Source organism: Desmodus rotundus, chromosome 1, assembly GCF_022682495.2.
Source record: "Desmodus rotundus isolate HL8 chromosome 1, HLdesRot8A.1, whole genome shotgun sequence".
NCBI lineage: Eukaryota > Metazoa > Chordata > Mammalia > Chiroptera > Phyllostomidae > Desmodus > Desmodus rotundus.
The window spans coordinates 10048954-10065950 of record NC_071387.1 but is presented as its reverse complement, the minus strand read 5'-3'; the positions used below and the strand labels follow the sequence as shown (position 1 = coordinate 10065950).

General features: G+C 40.1%; 1 protein-coding gene across 2 annotated transcripts; it reads left to right on the top strand.

Moving 5' to 3' along the window:
• The first annotated feature begins 3830 nt into the window (after positions 1-3830).
• Positions 3831-13580, top strand: LOC112306570 (olfactory receptor 1L4). 2 transcript variants are annotated; one of them, XM_045196878.2, is made up of 3 exons: positions 3831-3955; positions 4061-4147; positions 10764-13580. In XM_045196878.2, the coding sequence occupies exon 3, from the start codon at positions 10776-10778 to the stop codon at positions 11709-11711; it is 936 nt and encodes a 311-aa protein (XP_045052813.2). In that variant the 5' UTR covers positions 3831-3955; positions 4061-4147; positions 10764-10775; the 3' UTR covers positions 11712-13580. The 2 variants fall into 2 exon arrangements, with proteins under 2 accessions (XP_045052813.2, XP_024418310.2); XM_024562542.3 differs by lacking the exons at positions 3831-3955; positions 4061-4147 and adding an exon at positions 4635-4960.
• Positions 13581-16997: the final 3417 nt, after the last annotated feature.

The following is a 16997-nucleotide window of genomic DNA, read 5'->3' as shown; positions in this document are numbered from 1 at the left end:
AGGCCCATGCCAAAGCACATCATGATTAAAATGCCAAAGGTTAAAGACAAAGAGAGAATCATAAAAGCATCAAGAGAAAAGCAATTGTTACCTACAAGGCCACTCCCATAAGACTGTCAGCCAAGATCTCAACAGAAACTACGCAGGCCAGAAGGGACTAACAAGAAATATTAATTTCTACCAAGCAAAGCTACTACCATTTAGAATAAAAACACATATAAAGAGCTTCCCAGACAAGAAAAAGCTAAAGAATTTCTTTACCACCAAACCAGTATTACATGAAATGGTAAAGGGTATTCTTGAAGAAAAAGAACAGGAAAAAAAGATTTTTAAAAACATAAACAATAAAATGGCAATAAATACACATCTACCAAGAATTGAATCTAAAAAAACAAAAACAAAATAAAAGAACAAGTGAAACAGAAGCAGACTCATAGATACAGAGACACATTTTGATGGTTGCCAGATAGGAAGGGGTCTGGGTGTTAGGAACTTCCCTGCTTGGTTTCAGAGACTGTAACCCCCCATGGCTAAGGCTGAGTGAGAGACCTTAGGACCCTAAGCCACTAAGGAGACAAAGCTTATCTCCCTGGCAGGAGCACTGCCTCTGCCCACTTTACTTTACCCTGCATGGCCCCCAGTACATGACTAGTTAGCCAATGACAGGTAAGATTCCTCAAGGGAGGGAGGGCCTAAGACAGGCATGGTCATGAGGGGGCCCTCAGGGAAGGACTTGGGGGGCTACGGAGAAAGGGAGTGATGGACCCTCACCCCTCAGTTTTGACATGGCCTGAGTCCTCATTCTGTCTGCAAGAAGTCTTCTAATCTCTTGGCTGCCTTACTTTCCCTGCTCAACTTAAGCCTGAAACAATGCTGGAGGTGGGTGTGGCCCTGTGCTGGCAAGGGCAGGTTCCCCTGGGCTATCAGGCCTAAGAAAGAATGCATAAAATCCTGTGAAACCTGCTTTGCTAATACCCTCAATTTAAATGATAAGGATCTAAGCATGAAATGAGTTTGTTTCCCCAAAGTTTTATGGTCCTTTAACTATCTGACCCTGACTCAAAATAAGCCCTCAAAGTTCTTTGAATGTTATCTTTTTGATTATTACTGCCTGACAATGATTGATGAGCTTTCCATATATGCCCTGTATTTCTATGCAAATTAAGCCAATAAAAGCCTATCAAGGCAAGGGTTGGGGTGCTCTCCTCTTGAGAGAATGGCCGTGCCATCCCTTTTCCTCCATAGGACTTGGTAGTCCATGTGAATTTGTCTTGTCTCAGCCACAACGCCATGGACACTGCTTGCTGGTGACCACGTTATCAGGGGAATGGGTGAAAAAGGTGAGAAATTAAGAAGTACAAATTGGTAGTTGCAGAATAGTCATGGAGATATAAAGTACAGCATAGGGAATGCAGTGAATAATATTGTAATAACTATGTATGATGTCAGACGAGTGTGAGATTTATCAAGATGATCATTAGTAAGTTACATAATGTCTAATCACTGGGTTGTACAGCAGAAACTAATATTATATGTCCACTGTAATTTAAAAATAAAAATTATTTAAAGAGAAAAATCCCACTGAACTTTTTGAGTCTACTGAATGTGTATTAATTTGGGGGAATTAACATTTTTATTGTATTATATTCACATCCAGGAATATGGATCATGTGATCCATAAAACCTACTAAACCTACTAAACCCCTCTAAAACCTACTACTTATAGGGCTTTGTTGTCTTGATGGAGTTTATTACTACACATCCTTAGGCAATGTGTGTTTGAGAAAAAAAGGGAAGAGACCTTGATACTTCACAGTGAAACAAGTCAGAGAGAACTATAGCAACAGCAGAGACACCAGCTCATGGGAAGGCCAGCAAGGGCACTCAGTCTCAGAGCATGGGATCTTGTCTGAAGATAACCAACTATTCAAGAAAGAAGCAACTCTTCTGAAGGATGAGGAATTTGTAAGCTTTCAGGTTCTAAATGATCTATCACTAAAATTCAACAAAACGCTCATTCCATGCCATAAATATTTTTTAAATGCTTCCTTCTTCCCTCTGGAAAAAAATGAGTAAAATGGACATTCTTCCACACTAATTCCATTAAGTTATATTCTATGAAAAGCCACTTTAAAAACAGGTTGTCAGCAAAGAGGAAAAGGGGAGACTTTGAAGAATGTAGAGCAGAGAGTGACCAAATAATTACAAAATTATTTCTGATTTATAAAGATCACTCTGGTCACCAGGTGGAAGATGAATGGGGTTGTGAGGACAGCTTCCATTTTTCCACATACTCCTCTCCACCCTTACCCTCCCTGCTCTAGGCCCCATAAGGCTGATACGTATCAAAAGGTTCGCTTTCTAAAATTCAACAATAAGAAAACAGATTGATGATAAAATGGGCCAAAGACCTTAAAGACAGCTACCAAAAAAAACACAGATGAAATACAAGCATATGGAACAATTCTCAATATCATAAGTCATAAAGGAAATGCAAATTAAAACCACAGTATACTACTACACAACTATCAGTATGGCCAAAATTTGGAAGCAGCCAAGATGTCTATTAGTAGGTAAAAAGTTAAGTAAACTGCAGTATATCCAGACAATGGATATCCAGCACGAAAAGAAATAAGCTATCACAAGCCATGAAAACACATGGAAGAAACAAATTCATATTGTTAAATGAAATAAGCCAATATGAAAAGAACACAGGCTATGTGATTCCAACTATATGACATTCTAGGAGAGGCAAAACTATAGGGACAGTAAAAAGATCAGTGGTTGCCAGGAGTTAGAAGGAAAATGGGAATGAATAGGTGGAGCACAGAGGACTTTCAGGGCAGTGGAACTATTCTCTATGACACTATAGTGGTCTCAATATACATTTGTCAAAATCCACACAAGGTACAATGCCAAGAGTGAACCCTAAAGTGGACTATGGACTTTGGGTGAAGACATGTCAATGTAGACTCATCAGTTCTAACAATGCATCATTCTGGTAGGGATGTGGATGATATAGGAAGTCATATGTGCATAGGGGCAGGGGGTATATAGGAAATCCCTGTACTTTCGGATAAATTTTGCTATGAAGCTATAAAAAGAGCTCTAAAAATAAAATCTTTACTTAAAGGGGAAAATGAAAGAAAAATATCTATGTAAAAGTTGTGATTGGTATGCCATGTATATATGAGGACAATGTGAGTTACTGAAGCTAAATATCCTGCTCAAATTCACCCATTCAGTAATTGGTGGAACTGGCATTCAAAAACAAGTAGTCAGGCTTAAGAAACTGAACAATAAAATATCTGAAAAAAGGCAAACAAAATAAAAAAGCAAAATGAAGTTAAGTATTGCAAAAGCTTACACAGCTTGTTAAGAGGCAGAGCCTCTTAGTCTGAATCTAGTTCATCTGGCCCCAGAGCCAGTACCTTAGTCCCTTCCCCATAATACTACCCCGGCAGCTAGACAGTCATACGTGCAGATACAGAACGTCAGAGATGTCAGAAGCTATCACATCTCCAGAACATGCATGTATGAAGAGGACACATGCACATTAAAACAAACATACATAGTTCACATGCATGTACATGAACATGGCTCCACCCCTGCTGTTGCATGTCCCTAATTCCCTTCCCAGGTAGGAGGCTACACCTCTGGAGCCCAGGTTCCCCATAGGCTCCTGGATGGAGAGTTTCTGAGGGCATCAGAATTACTCTATTCTCCTGGGAAGACTGCAGGGCCAATGCCCCCAGGGCTCTGGTTTGCTGGGAGGACAGGCCCCTGGCTTTCCCTTTCTATCAACAATTTCCTCAGTAGACAGGAGAACCAGCACATTTCTGAAGCTAGATGAGCACTACTAGCAGCCTCTGTCCTCAAAGATTCAGAGCCTGATCTTAACCCCCTGGCAGGCACCAAGCATATTCAGAACTCTGAATCTCCCATCAGCCCACAGGTAGGCCGGCTGAGGGACTGGGGACCAGAGACTGTGGGGCAACACATTCATGTGATCTTCCTCCCCTTTCCTCATCCTATCTTCTTCTCTCCTCCATTTCAACAGCCAGGAAACAAGCAAGCAAGGAAGTCAGGATAATGGAGGGCACGCACTCTGAAGTTGGACTCTACCCCATCTAGCTTGTGGACTTAGGCAAGTCACTTCAATTCCCTGTACCTCACTTTCACTATGTATAAAATAGAGGGCTGTAAAGACTCAATGACCTAATGGTTGCAACATTCTAAGAGCAGTGCCTGGCATGAGTAAGCACTATGTATGAGAATACACAGGGAAGGGGCTGCAATGGAGTGGGCATCTCCAACAGAAGACTCCTGGGGGAGGTGCTGCAGCTCAGCAGAGGAACACAAGAGATTAGTTTCCAGCATAAGTCCTGCTTTATTTAAGCACCTCTGGTTGATCAGATGGAGAGTAAAGGTATGTTGAGACTGAGGGAAAAGAATTATTCTCACAAAGAATTCCAATGGGCTTACTTGTATTTTTAATGTCCTCTTCCTTAGAATCTAGAACAGCTGGGAAGAGAGAGGTAAATCTCTAATCTGATATAGTTGTTAAACTAGACAGAAAGGGGAGATTTTAGAGAGCTGAAAAGAGAAGGACCAGCCTTCAAAGGGCCCTGAACAATTCCTAAGCTGGTCAGTCATACCTGTTCAAATGCAAACAATATCACATAAAGTTAAATATGGAAGGAACTCCTCACTCCATCCCAACAATTTTGCTTCAGAACAAAGCCACACACAGACCACAACGAACACAAATATAAAGATATTTTTTTTACCAAAATAGGATTATTCTGTAGGCATTGTTCCTCAATTTGCTTTTGTCACTTAAAAAGTATCATAGACAGTTGTGTAAGGAGGCAACAGCTCAGCATGAGTAGCTTCCCCTCTGCCCTTAGACTGCCTGAATTAAAATCTCAGCTCCACCACATCCACACTGTGGGATCTGGTGAGTTACCTAACTTTGCTAAATTCTGGGGGGTTTTTATCTGTAAAACAGGGATAATGATAGTGTCTATCTCATAGGATTTGGAGGAAATAAAATGAGTGCAAATTGCTTAGTTCAGTGTGGGGCATGTACTGAGTGCTAATAAATGTTGGCTAACATCAGCACAGAAGGATTGTTCCTTCTATGGGTTGATTTGTTCATTTCTATTGTTTGTTATAAACAATGCTATAATGAAAATGTGTATGCATCTCTGTGCTACACATATATGACTATTTTTAAAGGGCAAATTTCTTTAAGAGGAATTATTGGATCAATAGGTAATTGATTTTCAATTCTGATAGAAACTACCAAAAGGTCTATACTGATTACCATCTCATTACCAGTGTATATGAGGATCTTTTTCCCTTTAAATATTGTCCAAAAATTGTATTGATAATATGATGTGTGAAAATTATATTTCAGTGTAATTTATATTTTCTGACTGCCAATGAGGTTAGACATTCCATTTTGGGGGGGAAGTAATATTTTCTTCGCATCAATAGTTTTCATTTCAGATTCACTTACTGTCTCTTTGGAGGTAATTTTCACATTTTTTAGTATTTTGTCTTTATTGCATCAACATTTTACTTCTTGCTTGAAATGACATCCCCATACTGAGACCATTAAAATATGCTTTTTTTTTTCCAGAAATTTATTTTATAGTTTGGAATTTTTATTTTATTTATATGGGCTTTATTTTTATGTGTAGGTTAGACAGAAATCTAGCCTCATTTTTCCAAAGATTCCCAACTGTCATAAATATTACTTATTATCTATTCTCCCTACATTGCAATGAAATAAATCTGTATTACACATTATTCTATATATTTTAAGATCTGTACATATGTATAAATACCAATATACAAAATTTATGTTCCATTGATTCGTCTTTCCCAGTGTATTTTTCTTATTGGTTTTCATTATTTATGTGTTTTATTTGCTTATTTATTTTACTTTTAAGTATATTTTATTGACTATGTATTACAGTTGTCCCATTTTTTTCTCCCCTTTATACCCCTCTACACAGTACCCCCACTTCCTCCAGCATTCCCCCACCTTGGTTCATGTCCATGGGTCTTACATGTAAGTTCTTTGGCTTCTCCATTTCCGATACTATTTTTAACCTCCCCCTGTCTATTTTGTACCTACCATTTATGCTTCTTACCTGTACCTTTTCCCCCATTCTCCCCTCTTCTTCTCCCTGCTGACAACCCTCCATGTGATCTCTATTTCTGTGAATCTGTTCCTGTTCTAGTTGTTTGCTTAGTTCATTTTTGGTTGGGGTTTTTTTTTTTTAGGTTCAGTTGTTGATAGTTGTGAGTTTGTTGTCATTTTACTGTTCATATTTTTGATCATCTTTTTCTTAGATAAGTCCCTTTAACATATCATATAATAAGGGCTTGGTGATGATGAACTCCTTTAGCTTTACCTTATCTTGGAAGCACTTTATCTGTCCTTCCATTTTAAATGACAGCTTTGCTGGATAGAGTAATCTTGGGTGTAGGTCCTTGCTTTTCATGACTGTTGAATACTCTTTCCAGCCCATCCTTGGCATCAAGGTTTCTTTTCAGAAATCAACTGATAGCCTTATGGGAACTTCTTTGTAGGTAACTGTCTCCTTTTCTCTTGCTGCTTTTAAGATTCTCTTCTTATCTTTAATCTTGGATAATTTAATTATCATGTGTCTTGGTGTGTTCCTCGTTGGGTCCAACTTGTTTGGGACTTGCTGAGCTTCCTAGACTTGTATGTCTATTTCCTTCACCACATTGGGGAAGTTTTCTTTCATTATTTTTTCAAGTAAGTTTTCAATTTCCTACTCTTCCTCTTTTCCTTCCGGCACTCCTATGATTTGTATGTTGGAACATTTAAAGATGTCCTAGAGGTTCTTAAGCCTCTCCTCATTTTTTTGAATTCTTGTTTCTTCATTCTGTTTTGGTTGAATGTTTATTTCTTCCTTTTGGTCCAAATCGTTGGTTTGAGTCCTGGTTTCCTTCCCTTCACTGTTGGCTCCCTGTATATTTTTCTTTATTTCACTTTGTATAGCCTTCACTTCTTCCTTTATTTTGTAGCCACACTCAATCATTTTCTGTGAGCATACTTGATCTTAACCCTCTTGATTACCAGGGTTTTGAATTCTGCATCTGATAGATTGACTATCTCCTCGGTGTTTAGTTCTTTTTCTGGAGGTTTGACCTATTCTTTCATTTGGGCCATATTTCTTTGTCTCGGCACACCTGTTATGTTGTAAGGGGCAAAGCCTTAGGTATTCACCAGGGTGGGGCAACCCACTTCACTGTGTTGTGGCACTGTATGTGAAGGAGGGGTCAGAGAGAGAACAATGCCACTTGTTCAGTTCTCGTCCTGCTTTCAGTCACTTCCTCTACTACCCACGAGTAAATTAGGTCCTTCTGGTGCTGACTGCGTGGTAAGTGGGCTTGTGTACATTCTAGAACCCTGTGGGCCCCTCCAACAGACTCTCCTGTGAGACTAGCAGTTTCTCCTGCTGCCGCAACCCCCACAGGTTTTTGTAGCCAGAGGTTGTGAGGCTTTCTCTTCCCAGCTCTGGAACCCTGGGTTGCACAGTCTGTCTCACTCCCCAGTTGTTCCTCCCGGTTTATCAGCAAGCAAATGTGGGACTCCCCGGTCCGCCTGCTGCTGCCTTGCCATGTGTCCTGTCTGTCCCAGCTGCCTGTCTCCACCCCTCCTACCAGTCTGGATGAATGTTGCATCTTTAACTCCTTGGTAGTCAGACTTCCATACAGTTCAATTTTCTGGCCGTTCTGGTTGATTTTTGTTTTTAAATTGTTTGTTATCCTTTTGGTTGTGTGAGGAAGCAAAGCATATCTACCTACACCTCCATCTTGGCAGGAAGCTTATTTATGTACTTTGATTTTTAGATTAGAAAAGTTCTGTGTTATTATTCTAATTTTTTCCAAAATTATCTTGCCTTTCTTTAGCCATTTACTCTACTAGATGAATTTAGAACTAAAAATTCCCTTGGAGTATAATTGTTTTACATTGCTTAGATGTATATATGAAGGAGAAATGACGTGCAAGATACTATAATTCAAATTGGCTAGTAACTTTTAAAATATGGTATTGTTTTAACAAAGTTGGATAGATTGTATAAACTTGTACTACTGGAATGTAGCAAGTTTGTTGTTTATTTTGTAATCAATTCTAAGTTCTTGTGAAAGGAAATAAAATTTAAGGTGAAGATGCTCAACAGGTTGTGAAAGTTGTTTTAAAGGATTAATCTAAAATATTATGACCTAGTAAAATAATCAACACATTAAAAAATCCCCTTGGGGTGTTATTACAGGTGCATTGAATTGTATAATTTTTAAAAATTGACTTTTTTCCAGCTTTGCTGAGATAAAATTATGTGAGTTAAGGTGTACAATATGATGATTTAATACATTTCTATATTACAAAATGATTAACACAATAGGGTTGGTTAAGAACCCCATCACCTTACATAATTACCACTTCTTTTATGTGATGAGAATGTTTAAGATCTACTCTCTTAAGTAGAAATTGTGGTTACCAGGGGCTGGGGAGTGTGAGTGGAGGAAATGAAGAAGTGTTGTTTTGAGGTACAAATTTCTCATCAGTAGATAAATTAATCCTAGAAATCTAATGCACGGCATAGTGACTGTAGACAATACTGTACTATAAACTTCTAGATGCTAAAAGAATAGATATTAATTGTTCCCACCACAAAAAGTATAATCATGTGACATGATAAATATGTTGGCCAATGTCACACTGGTAATCATACAGCAATATGTAAATATATCAAATCAACATTTTGTACACCTTTAAACTAACAATGTTATATATCACTTATATCTCAATAAAGATAAATAAATAAATATCTACTCTCTTGGCAAATTGCAAACATGTAATACACTATTGTTAACTTTATTCACCATGCTCCATACTAGATCCCCAGAACTTAATCATCTTCTAATTAGAAGATTGTACCTTTGGTCCAACATCTCCCCATTTCACTCATCTCCCATTCCCGGCGATCACCCTTCTATAATTTGTCTATGAGTTTGTCTTTTTTAGATTCAGCCGTGAGAAAGAAGAAAATCCTGCCATTTGCAATACATGGATGGATTTTGAAGGCACTATGCTAAGCCAAATAAGTCAGAAATAAAAAGACAACTACTACATAAGTAACACTATTACTTATGTGTGTAATCTATAAATTGACATTCTTTAATATTGAATCCTCCCTTTTTAGGAGAATGTCTCCATTTATTCAAATCATAACTTTAGTCCTTTATAGTTTCTTCAGATAGATCTTTCACATTTCCTTTTACTTTCCCTTTTAGGTTTATTCCTAAATATTTTTTAGACTTCTTGTCATTGTCAACTGAAATTTTTTCTCTATACCTTTTCTAATATAAGAAAAGTATTAATACTTGCATATTTATCTTGTATCTGGACATTTTAGTTAAATCTTCATCTGTTTAAAGTCTTCAGATGTGTATTAGCACTTTTCTAGATATACAAGTCACTTAAAAATGACAATATTTTCTAATTTAATGTTTATGCCTCCTATTTGTTTAATTTTTCCTTTTCATTGGCTTAGAGTACCATTAGAGCAATGCAGTTCAGTAATGGTAGCAGAGGCCATCCTGACTTGTCTTTCCCATGATATTGGTGGGAATCAGACTTTTATATTCAAAGTTTTATATTCTGGTATTATGAATGTTTAGAACGAAAACTTCATAGTTTTTAATCATAAAAGTTAATATATTTAAATAATTAATCACAGTAATATAGGCTATCCCTGGTAACACTCCTATTTTGAGTGACATCCTGAACCAAAAACTTATCACTTAAGTGGCCAGATTATATTAGCCAAACAGAAATATTTAAATACATATTAAGCAGATTTTTCTCTGAAGATTTAGAAACTCTTATCTAACTTCTGTGGATATCAAGAAGCATTGATTAAATCTGATGCTCATTTGTGTCCTGTCCCAACTCCCACAACCTCTGGAACTATCAGTAGAAGAGGATCCTAGTTAGGACTCATTCACTCAAACTCTGTCTTTGAAAGCATCCTGATTAAAGGCGGGACCCAGCAGCCTCTTCCCCTGGGATTAAAAAAAGTGGCTAAGGAGTTGGTCAGGAAACAACCTCAGAAGAATCTTAAAAAAGAGAATTGAGAAGAACTCAAACAAATTAGGCTACATAGAAGGTCCTAAGAACACATGAGAAACCTTTAATTTCTCACCTAGGAAGCAACTTGGAATTTTCTTTTTTTTTTTTTAATTTTTATTTTTATTCAATTACAGTTGTCTACATTTTCTCCCCATCCCTCCAGCCCACCCCAGACGAACCCACCTCCCTCCCCCACCTCCACCGTCCCCCTTGATTTTGTCCATGTGTCCTTTATAGTAGTTCCTATAAACCCCTCTCTCCTCACTGTCCCCTCCCCACTCCCCTCTGGCTATTGTTAGATTGTTCTTAACTTCAATGTCTCTGGTTATATTTTGTTTGCTTTTTTCTTTTGTTGATTATGTTCCAGTTAAAGGTGAGATCATATGGTATTTGTCCCTCACCGCCTGGCTTAACTTCCATGGTGGGATTTTACTCCCTATTTCTCTGTAGTTTCTTGAAGTAAATAATCTCTAAAATCCTAACAAATAGCAATGGGCTTTTTATAGGCTGGAGGTTAGGGAAGAAGCTGTCTTGATCAAATTGCCACGCATATCACTTCTATTTCTTCTCCAACCCTGTCCAGGAGGCGAGAAACATGGAGATGAAGAACTCCAGCAGCAGCACCTCAGAATTTATTCTCCTGGGCATCTCTTCCAACCCTCAACTGCAGAAACCCCTCTTTGTCATCTTCCTTGTCATGTACCTGGTCACTGTAGCAGGAAATGTACTCATCATCCTGGTCATCTACTCTGACTCCCGGCTCCATACACCTATGTACTTTTTTCTCAGCAGCCTGTCCTTTATGGATATCTGCTTAACAACAGTCATTGTGCCGAAGATGCTGGTGAATTTTCTGTCAGAGACAAAGTCTATCTCCTTTGTGGACTGCCTGGTCCAGATGTACTTTTTCATGGCATTTGTAAATACTGACAGCTACCTGCTGGCCTCTATGGCCATAGACCGGCTGGTAGCCATCTGCAACCCCTTCCGTTATGATGTGGTTATGAACCCGCATCGCTGCCTCCTCATGCTGCTGGGTTCTTGTACAATCTCCCACCTGCACTCCCTGTTCCGTGTGCTGCTCATGTCCCGCCTGTCTTTCTGTGCCTCCCATGTCATTAAGCACTTTTTTTGCGATACCCAGCCTGTGCTAAAGCTATCCTGCTCCGACACTTCCTCCAGTCAGATTGTCATCATGACTGAGACCCTCGCAGTCATCATGACCCCATTCCTGTGCATTCTCTTCTCCTACCTGCGAATCATCATCACTGTACTCAGAATCAACTCAGCAGCCGGGAAATGGAAGGCCTTCTCTACCTGTGGCTCCCACCTCACTGTGGTAATCTTGTTCTATGGGAGTGCCATCTATGTCTACTTCAGGCCTCTCTCCATGTACTCAGTGGTGAAGGACCGGGTATCCACAGTTATGTACACAGTAGTGACACCCATGCTGAACCCATTTATCTACAGCCTTAGAAACAAAGATATGAAGAGGGGTTTGAGGAAATTAAGGGACAGAATTCACTCATAGAAAGAACAAGATGATGGAATATCATAATTGGGAGATGACCTAAGAGATGATAGGTTATCCTCCTTCCTGCTGTTTCTCACATGGCACCCACAGAGGTCATGACAGGTGGGGCTGAACAGCAGTAAGAACAGTGACCGGGAAGCTATAACACTTGTTGTCTATCAGTGAATGTAACCAAATACATGTTTATCCTAGACTAAGTATTGCTAGGAATCTAGATTTTAGGAAAACAATTTCTTCCACTCACATGGTGGAATAAGGCTATTTCCAAATAGGTTCTCTATAAGTTTGACAGCAGCTAGTCCTCAAGGAATTCTAATTAGTTTTCAGAATAAAAAATTGGATGGATTTGGTCAGGGACAGGCAGACTCTTTGAGGAATGAACTAAGATTGTCCTTAAGGCTGGTTTGAACTTTTACAGATCAAAGTTCATTAGACAAGGAAATGGGCAGAACATTTCAAACAGTGGAAGTCACCCAAGTAGGCAGAGGCAATAAATACTGGATTGTGCCCTGACTAGTGTAGCTCAGTTGGTTGGAGCATCATCTTGCAAACCGAAAGGTTGCTGGTTTGATTCCCAGTCAGAGCACGTGCCTGGGCTGCAGGCCCAGTCCCAAGAAGTTGGGGCATGTGCAAGAGGCAACCCTTTGATGCTTCTCTCATACATCAATGTTTCTCTCCCTCTCTCTCTCCCTCCCTCCTCCTCTCTCTAAAAATAAACAAATAATATCTCTTTAAAAAAATACTGAATTGTGTTTGAGAAACAGTAAAAAGCCCTGTGAAGCCTGTTCAATTAGAGAGCAGGAAGAATAACACTGGAAAGATAGAATATAGAAAGCAGATGTAAACTCTACCAACACTGAAGTGTTATCACAATGTGAATACTCAGTACTCGACTCCTTTCTCTTTCCTCTTAATTCCTCCTTTCTCCACATGGTCAGAATCCTCACTGAAATGCCCCTTATACTCTGGGATAAGCAATGTGTATCAGTCAGGATAAGCTAGGTTATGCTGTGGAAAGCAATCTCAAAAATCTTTGGAACTTAAAACCAAAGGTCTATTTCTTATTTACACTGCATGTCCACCATGAAAAAGTATAAGGATGCTGCTCATTTTACACACTCAGAGACCAAAGCTAATGGAGCAGTCACCTTTGTAAACATTAGTCACCGCTCTGTCAGAAGATGTGAAAGGTTCAAAGATTTGGCTGTGAGAAATAAATACTCAGGTTCGGAAGTGATTTACAACACTTCTGACCACAACGCATTGTCTCCAACTAATCTCATAACCCCACCCAACAAAATGGAGCCCAAGGCACAATCCAACAGTGTATCTGTAAAATGGAGAGCCCAAAGTATTTGGTGACCAGCATTAATGACCATTACACCATTCTAACCACACACAAATGAGTAAGTGTAAACTTGTTGTTTAATTAATCCTTCCCTGATTATGTTATTGCCAACAGCAATAGTAATGTAAGATATTACATATGCTCTTGGGAACTCTTTTGACTCAATTATCAGGTTTTTACAACCAGCAGATTTTATGGATCATAAGCTTGTGGATAGCAGGACCTAAAGTTGAAGTCATTTAGCTGCTGAAATAAATCTTGATCCATCATTGAAACATCAATAATAGAACAAAGAAATGATAAATGATTGTTATTGTAGATATGTTCGCCTTAGAGAATGGTTGACTAAAATGTGTCTCCAATTTCCTTGCAGAGATATTTTTAAAAAAGAAATTATTCAGTTTTGGAAGATCGCATGTTTCTAGAAATTTGTCCATTGCAAAGGGGAAAAAAAATTAGGACAACTGTAATAGAATAACAGTAAAATAGATTTAAAAATAATTAGTTTTTTGAAATACAGCAAAATTTGAATTTAAAAAAAAGAAGAAATGAGTAATGGAGGCTAGGCCAATTTATTCAAATGTCATTTTTTTATCCTCACCTGTGGACATGCTTATTGATTTTAGTGAGGGGGAAAGGGGAGGGTGAGAGGGAGAGAAACGTTGATGTGAGAGAGAAACATCGATCCGTTGCCTCTCATATGCACCCCAACTGGGAACAGAACCTGCAACCCAGTCATGTGCCTAACCGGGAATCAAACCTGCAATCTTTCAGTTTGCGGAATGATGCTCCAACCAACTAAACCACACTGGCCAGGGCCTTTTTGTTTCATTTTTCAAATGAGAATAGGAGGAGTTCCACTTAAGAGAATAAACAGCTTTGTGAAAAAATGTCAAAAACCTGACAACAAACTCAAATGTCCACCAACGTTAGAATGGATAAACACATTACGGTACAATTCCACAATGGAATGTAAGTCCACAATGCCCTAGGAGCAATTCTAAAATCCAAAAACTAACGAAGGAATTTCAAGAGTTTCAGCAAACTCATTTTGTAACATGTGGAGTGATATGTGTCTATTTAAAAAATATGTATTTACCATACTTGGTATAATATTCATATGTTAAGGTTTACAGTGAACTCATTTAGCAGGAAAACATGACCTGAATTTACATGAAGCTATGAATAGTCTGTATTAGTTGAACTTAGTGTGACTGAACTTAGTGCGACTTAGCTGTGGAAACACTATATATTTGATTATGGAGTCCTCCCCCAGAAACGCTGAGGAACCCTAGACAACACACATGTCACCCCAAGTGCTAAAGTTCTGCAATCTGAAATTCAGCAGGGGGCGCGAGTCTACAATGAGCCGCGGCGACCTCTACGAGACACCAGTGGGCCAGTGGGTGGTGCTACGTGCACCCACCTGAATATATCTCAGTGAAGAATGTTGAGGAAAATAAGTAACTTACGGAAGATTACGAAAAGTTTAATTCCCTTCAGAGAAAGGACAAAAAGGGGCAAATCCAACCACAACCGCACACAGTTTAGACACCTACGTATGTCAGATGGCAAACGAGCCCGGACCACGGAGGACCCTGAGCGCCCGATGAGAGAGACCAGGCCTCTGCAGGGCAGGTCGGCAGGAGGCAAACTAACGAGCAAGAGAACTTACGCGGCTCGACTTCGGCAGCTCCGCGCCCGCCCGCCGGAATCTTCGAGTTCACCCAGAGGCTCTCACGGGGTTGAGTCCTGTATACAGCGCAGACGGTCTCCGCACCTCACGGTTCTCTCGAGGGTGCGTCCGTGGAAACGGCTCCCATGGTGGGAAGAGCCGGGGGCACTTCCGGTCCGAGCTCCTGGCGGGGTGCGGAGCCTCCGATAGCCCGGATGCCGCTCTCGGGTCAGCGCGCGGTCACCTCCTCCCCGCGACCACCGCCGGCAAAGCACGCGATTCAAAAGAGCGGCACACAAGGCCTCTAGAGGGTTGAGCCACGTACTGTTTAAGGCTGAGAGAATGGCGGAAGAATGGACATTAATTTTATGATTATTCTTTAAACAGCACATAAATAATTTTATACGCTCTTTTATATGCAAGATAGGTTTACGACGAAAATAAATAAATAAATCTAGAATCGCGCCCTGGGCCTTAGCTAGAGTCTACATATTATTCGTATCTCCGTTCTCTGGGGTCATAGAATACACGAATGTTATCTCTTCTACATGATATTTGAAGGCAATGATTGTGACCCCTAACCTATTTTATCTTTATTTTTTTTACGTATTTTCTAGGACAGAATGTATTTCATTCTTGAGGATTGGACTCTTAATTAGAAAGAGTGGATTTCATAAAAGAGATGAGGCTTATTCAGGGTTAAGGCTGGAAGGGTGGTCCGGAGGGAGAGCCCAGGAGTACTCCCAGGGGTTTCAGCTCTGATCATTCTGAATGGAGTCATCAGTGACACTGCTGAAACTCAGGGACACTGTCTAAAGGGAAGAGCTGGGGGTTGGACAGTTGCCCCATCTTGTTTCTGAGGAGGAGGTCGGAGCATGGGTCCCCAGAGACAAGGCCTGAGAAAAGTCAGCAGCTCCTCCTGGCTTCTGTGTCTGAGATGTCATAAAGACCTGAGCCTTCAGTCTGTGCTGTTCTTAGAGGCAGGGAAGGGCTCTGGGACTCCAGCCATGACTTCTTGGGGAGACAATGGGATAGCAAACCCAATCTGCTTTTTCTTTTTTTTTTTCAAGATTTTATTTATTTATTTAGAGGGAGGGGAAGGGAAGGAGAAAAATAGGGAGAAAAACATCAATGTGTGGTTGCCCCTCACATGTCCCCTACTAAGGACCTGGCCCACAACCCAGGCCAGTGCCCTGACTGGGAACCAAACTGGCAACCCTTTCATTCACAGGCCCATGCTCAGTCTACTGAGCTACACCAGCCAGGGCCCCAACCTGCTTTTTGGAAATGTCAGAGACTGAGGCTGGCCAGCATCTCCAGGTCAGAAGTGAGACAGAGGGATGGAGAGAGAGAGTAGAATCTACCTAAGGCTCACATGTACATACATGTGGGCACACACACACCCACAGAACATACACATACAGACAGGGCATAGAGCTTTTCCCTTTTTCTTTTTCCCTTTTTTCCCCCTATATCCCTGTCTGCCAATCATTTTCTGGCTCTTCTGATCACCATGAGGGGTGTCTAGTCCTGGTGTTCATCACACCCTGACAGTCCAGACTGAAGGCATGGTGCAGAGTGGGTCTCAGACCAGCCTTCCCCAGCCCCACCAGTAACCAGGACACAGCCCTGTGCAGTAACAAAGCCTGATGCACTCTCAGTGCACTCAGACAGGCGTGCTTCCCAGAATCACTCTCACCTGCCACGCTAGGCCGACACCAGTGATTACTTCCTCTACATCCACTTAAAGTTTACTACCCTCATTCACATCCTTTCTTTTTCATGGAATTTGTGTCAGCAAATAACTGTTAAGATAGACTTATTTATTCCCATTATACAATTAATAATGTGGGGACTCTTATGATTAAGTTATTTGTCTAAGTTTATACTTGGTTCCCAGATGCCAAACCTGGAAACAAATACTTTGCCATTGACAGTTCTGAGTAGTCATAACCCTTCAAAGGTGATGTTGATAATGATGATGATGATGGCAATGACTTTTAGTATTGACATCTCATGACTTATAAGCCCAGCCTGCAGGCAGTGACCAGGACACAGCGACAAGGCACCCTCATTTTACTGGAATTTCTCATCTTCATTGCACATCATGGTTCATGACCAAACTTCAACTGATTCCAGATTTTGGTTTCTTCAACAGGCTTGTCAGGTGGGGTTTTATCTTATCTTATAGATCAGAAAAGCCAGGGTCAGCAGGAGTAAACATTTCCCAGGTTTAAAAGGCTTTGAGGAACAGAGCTGT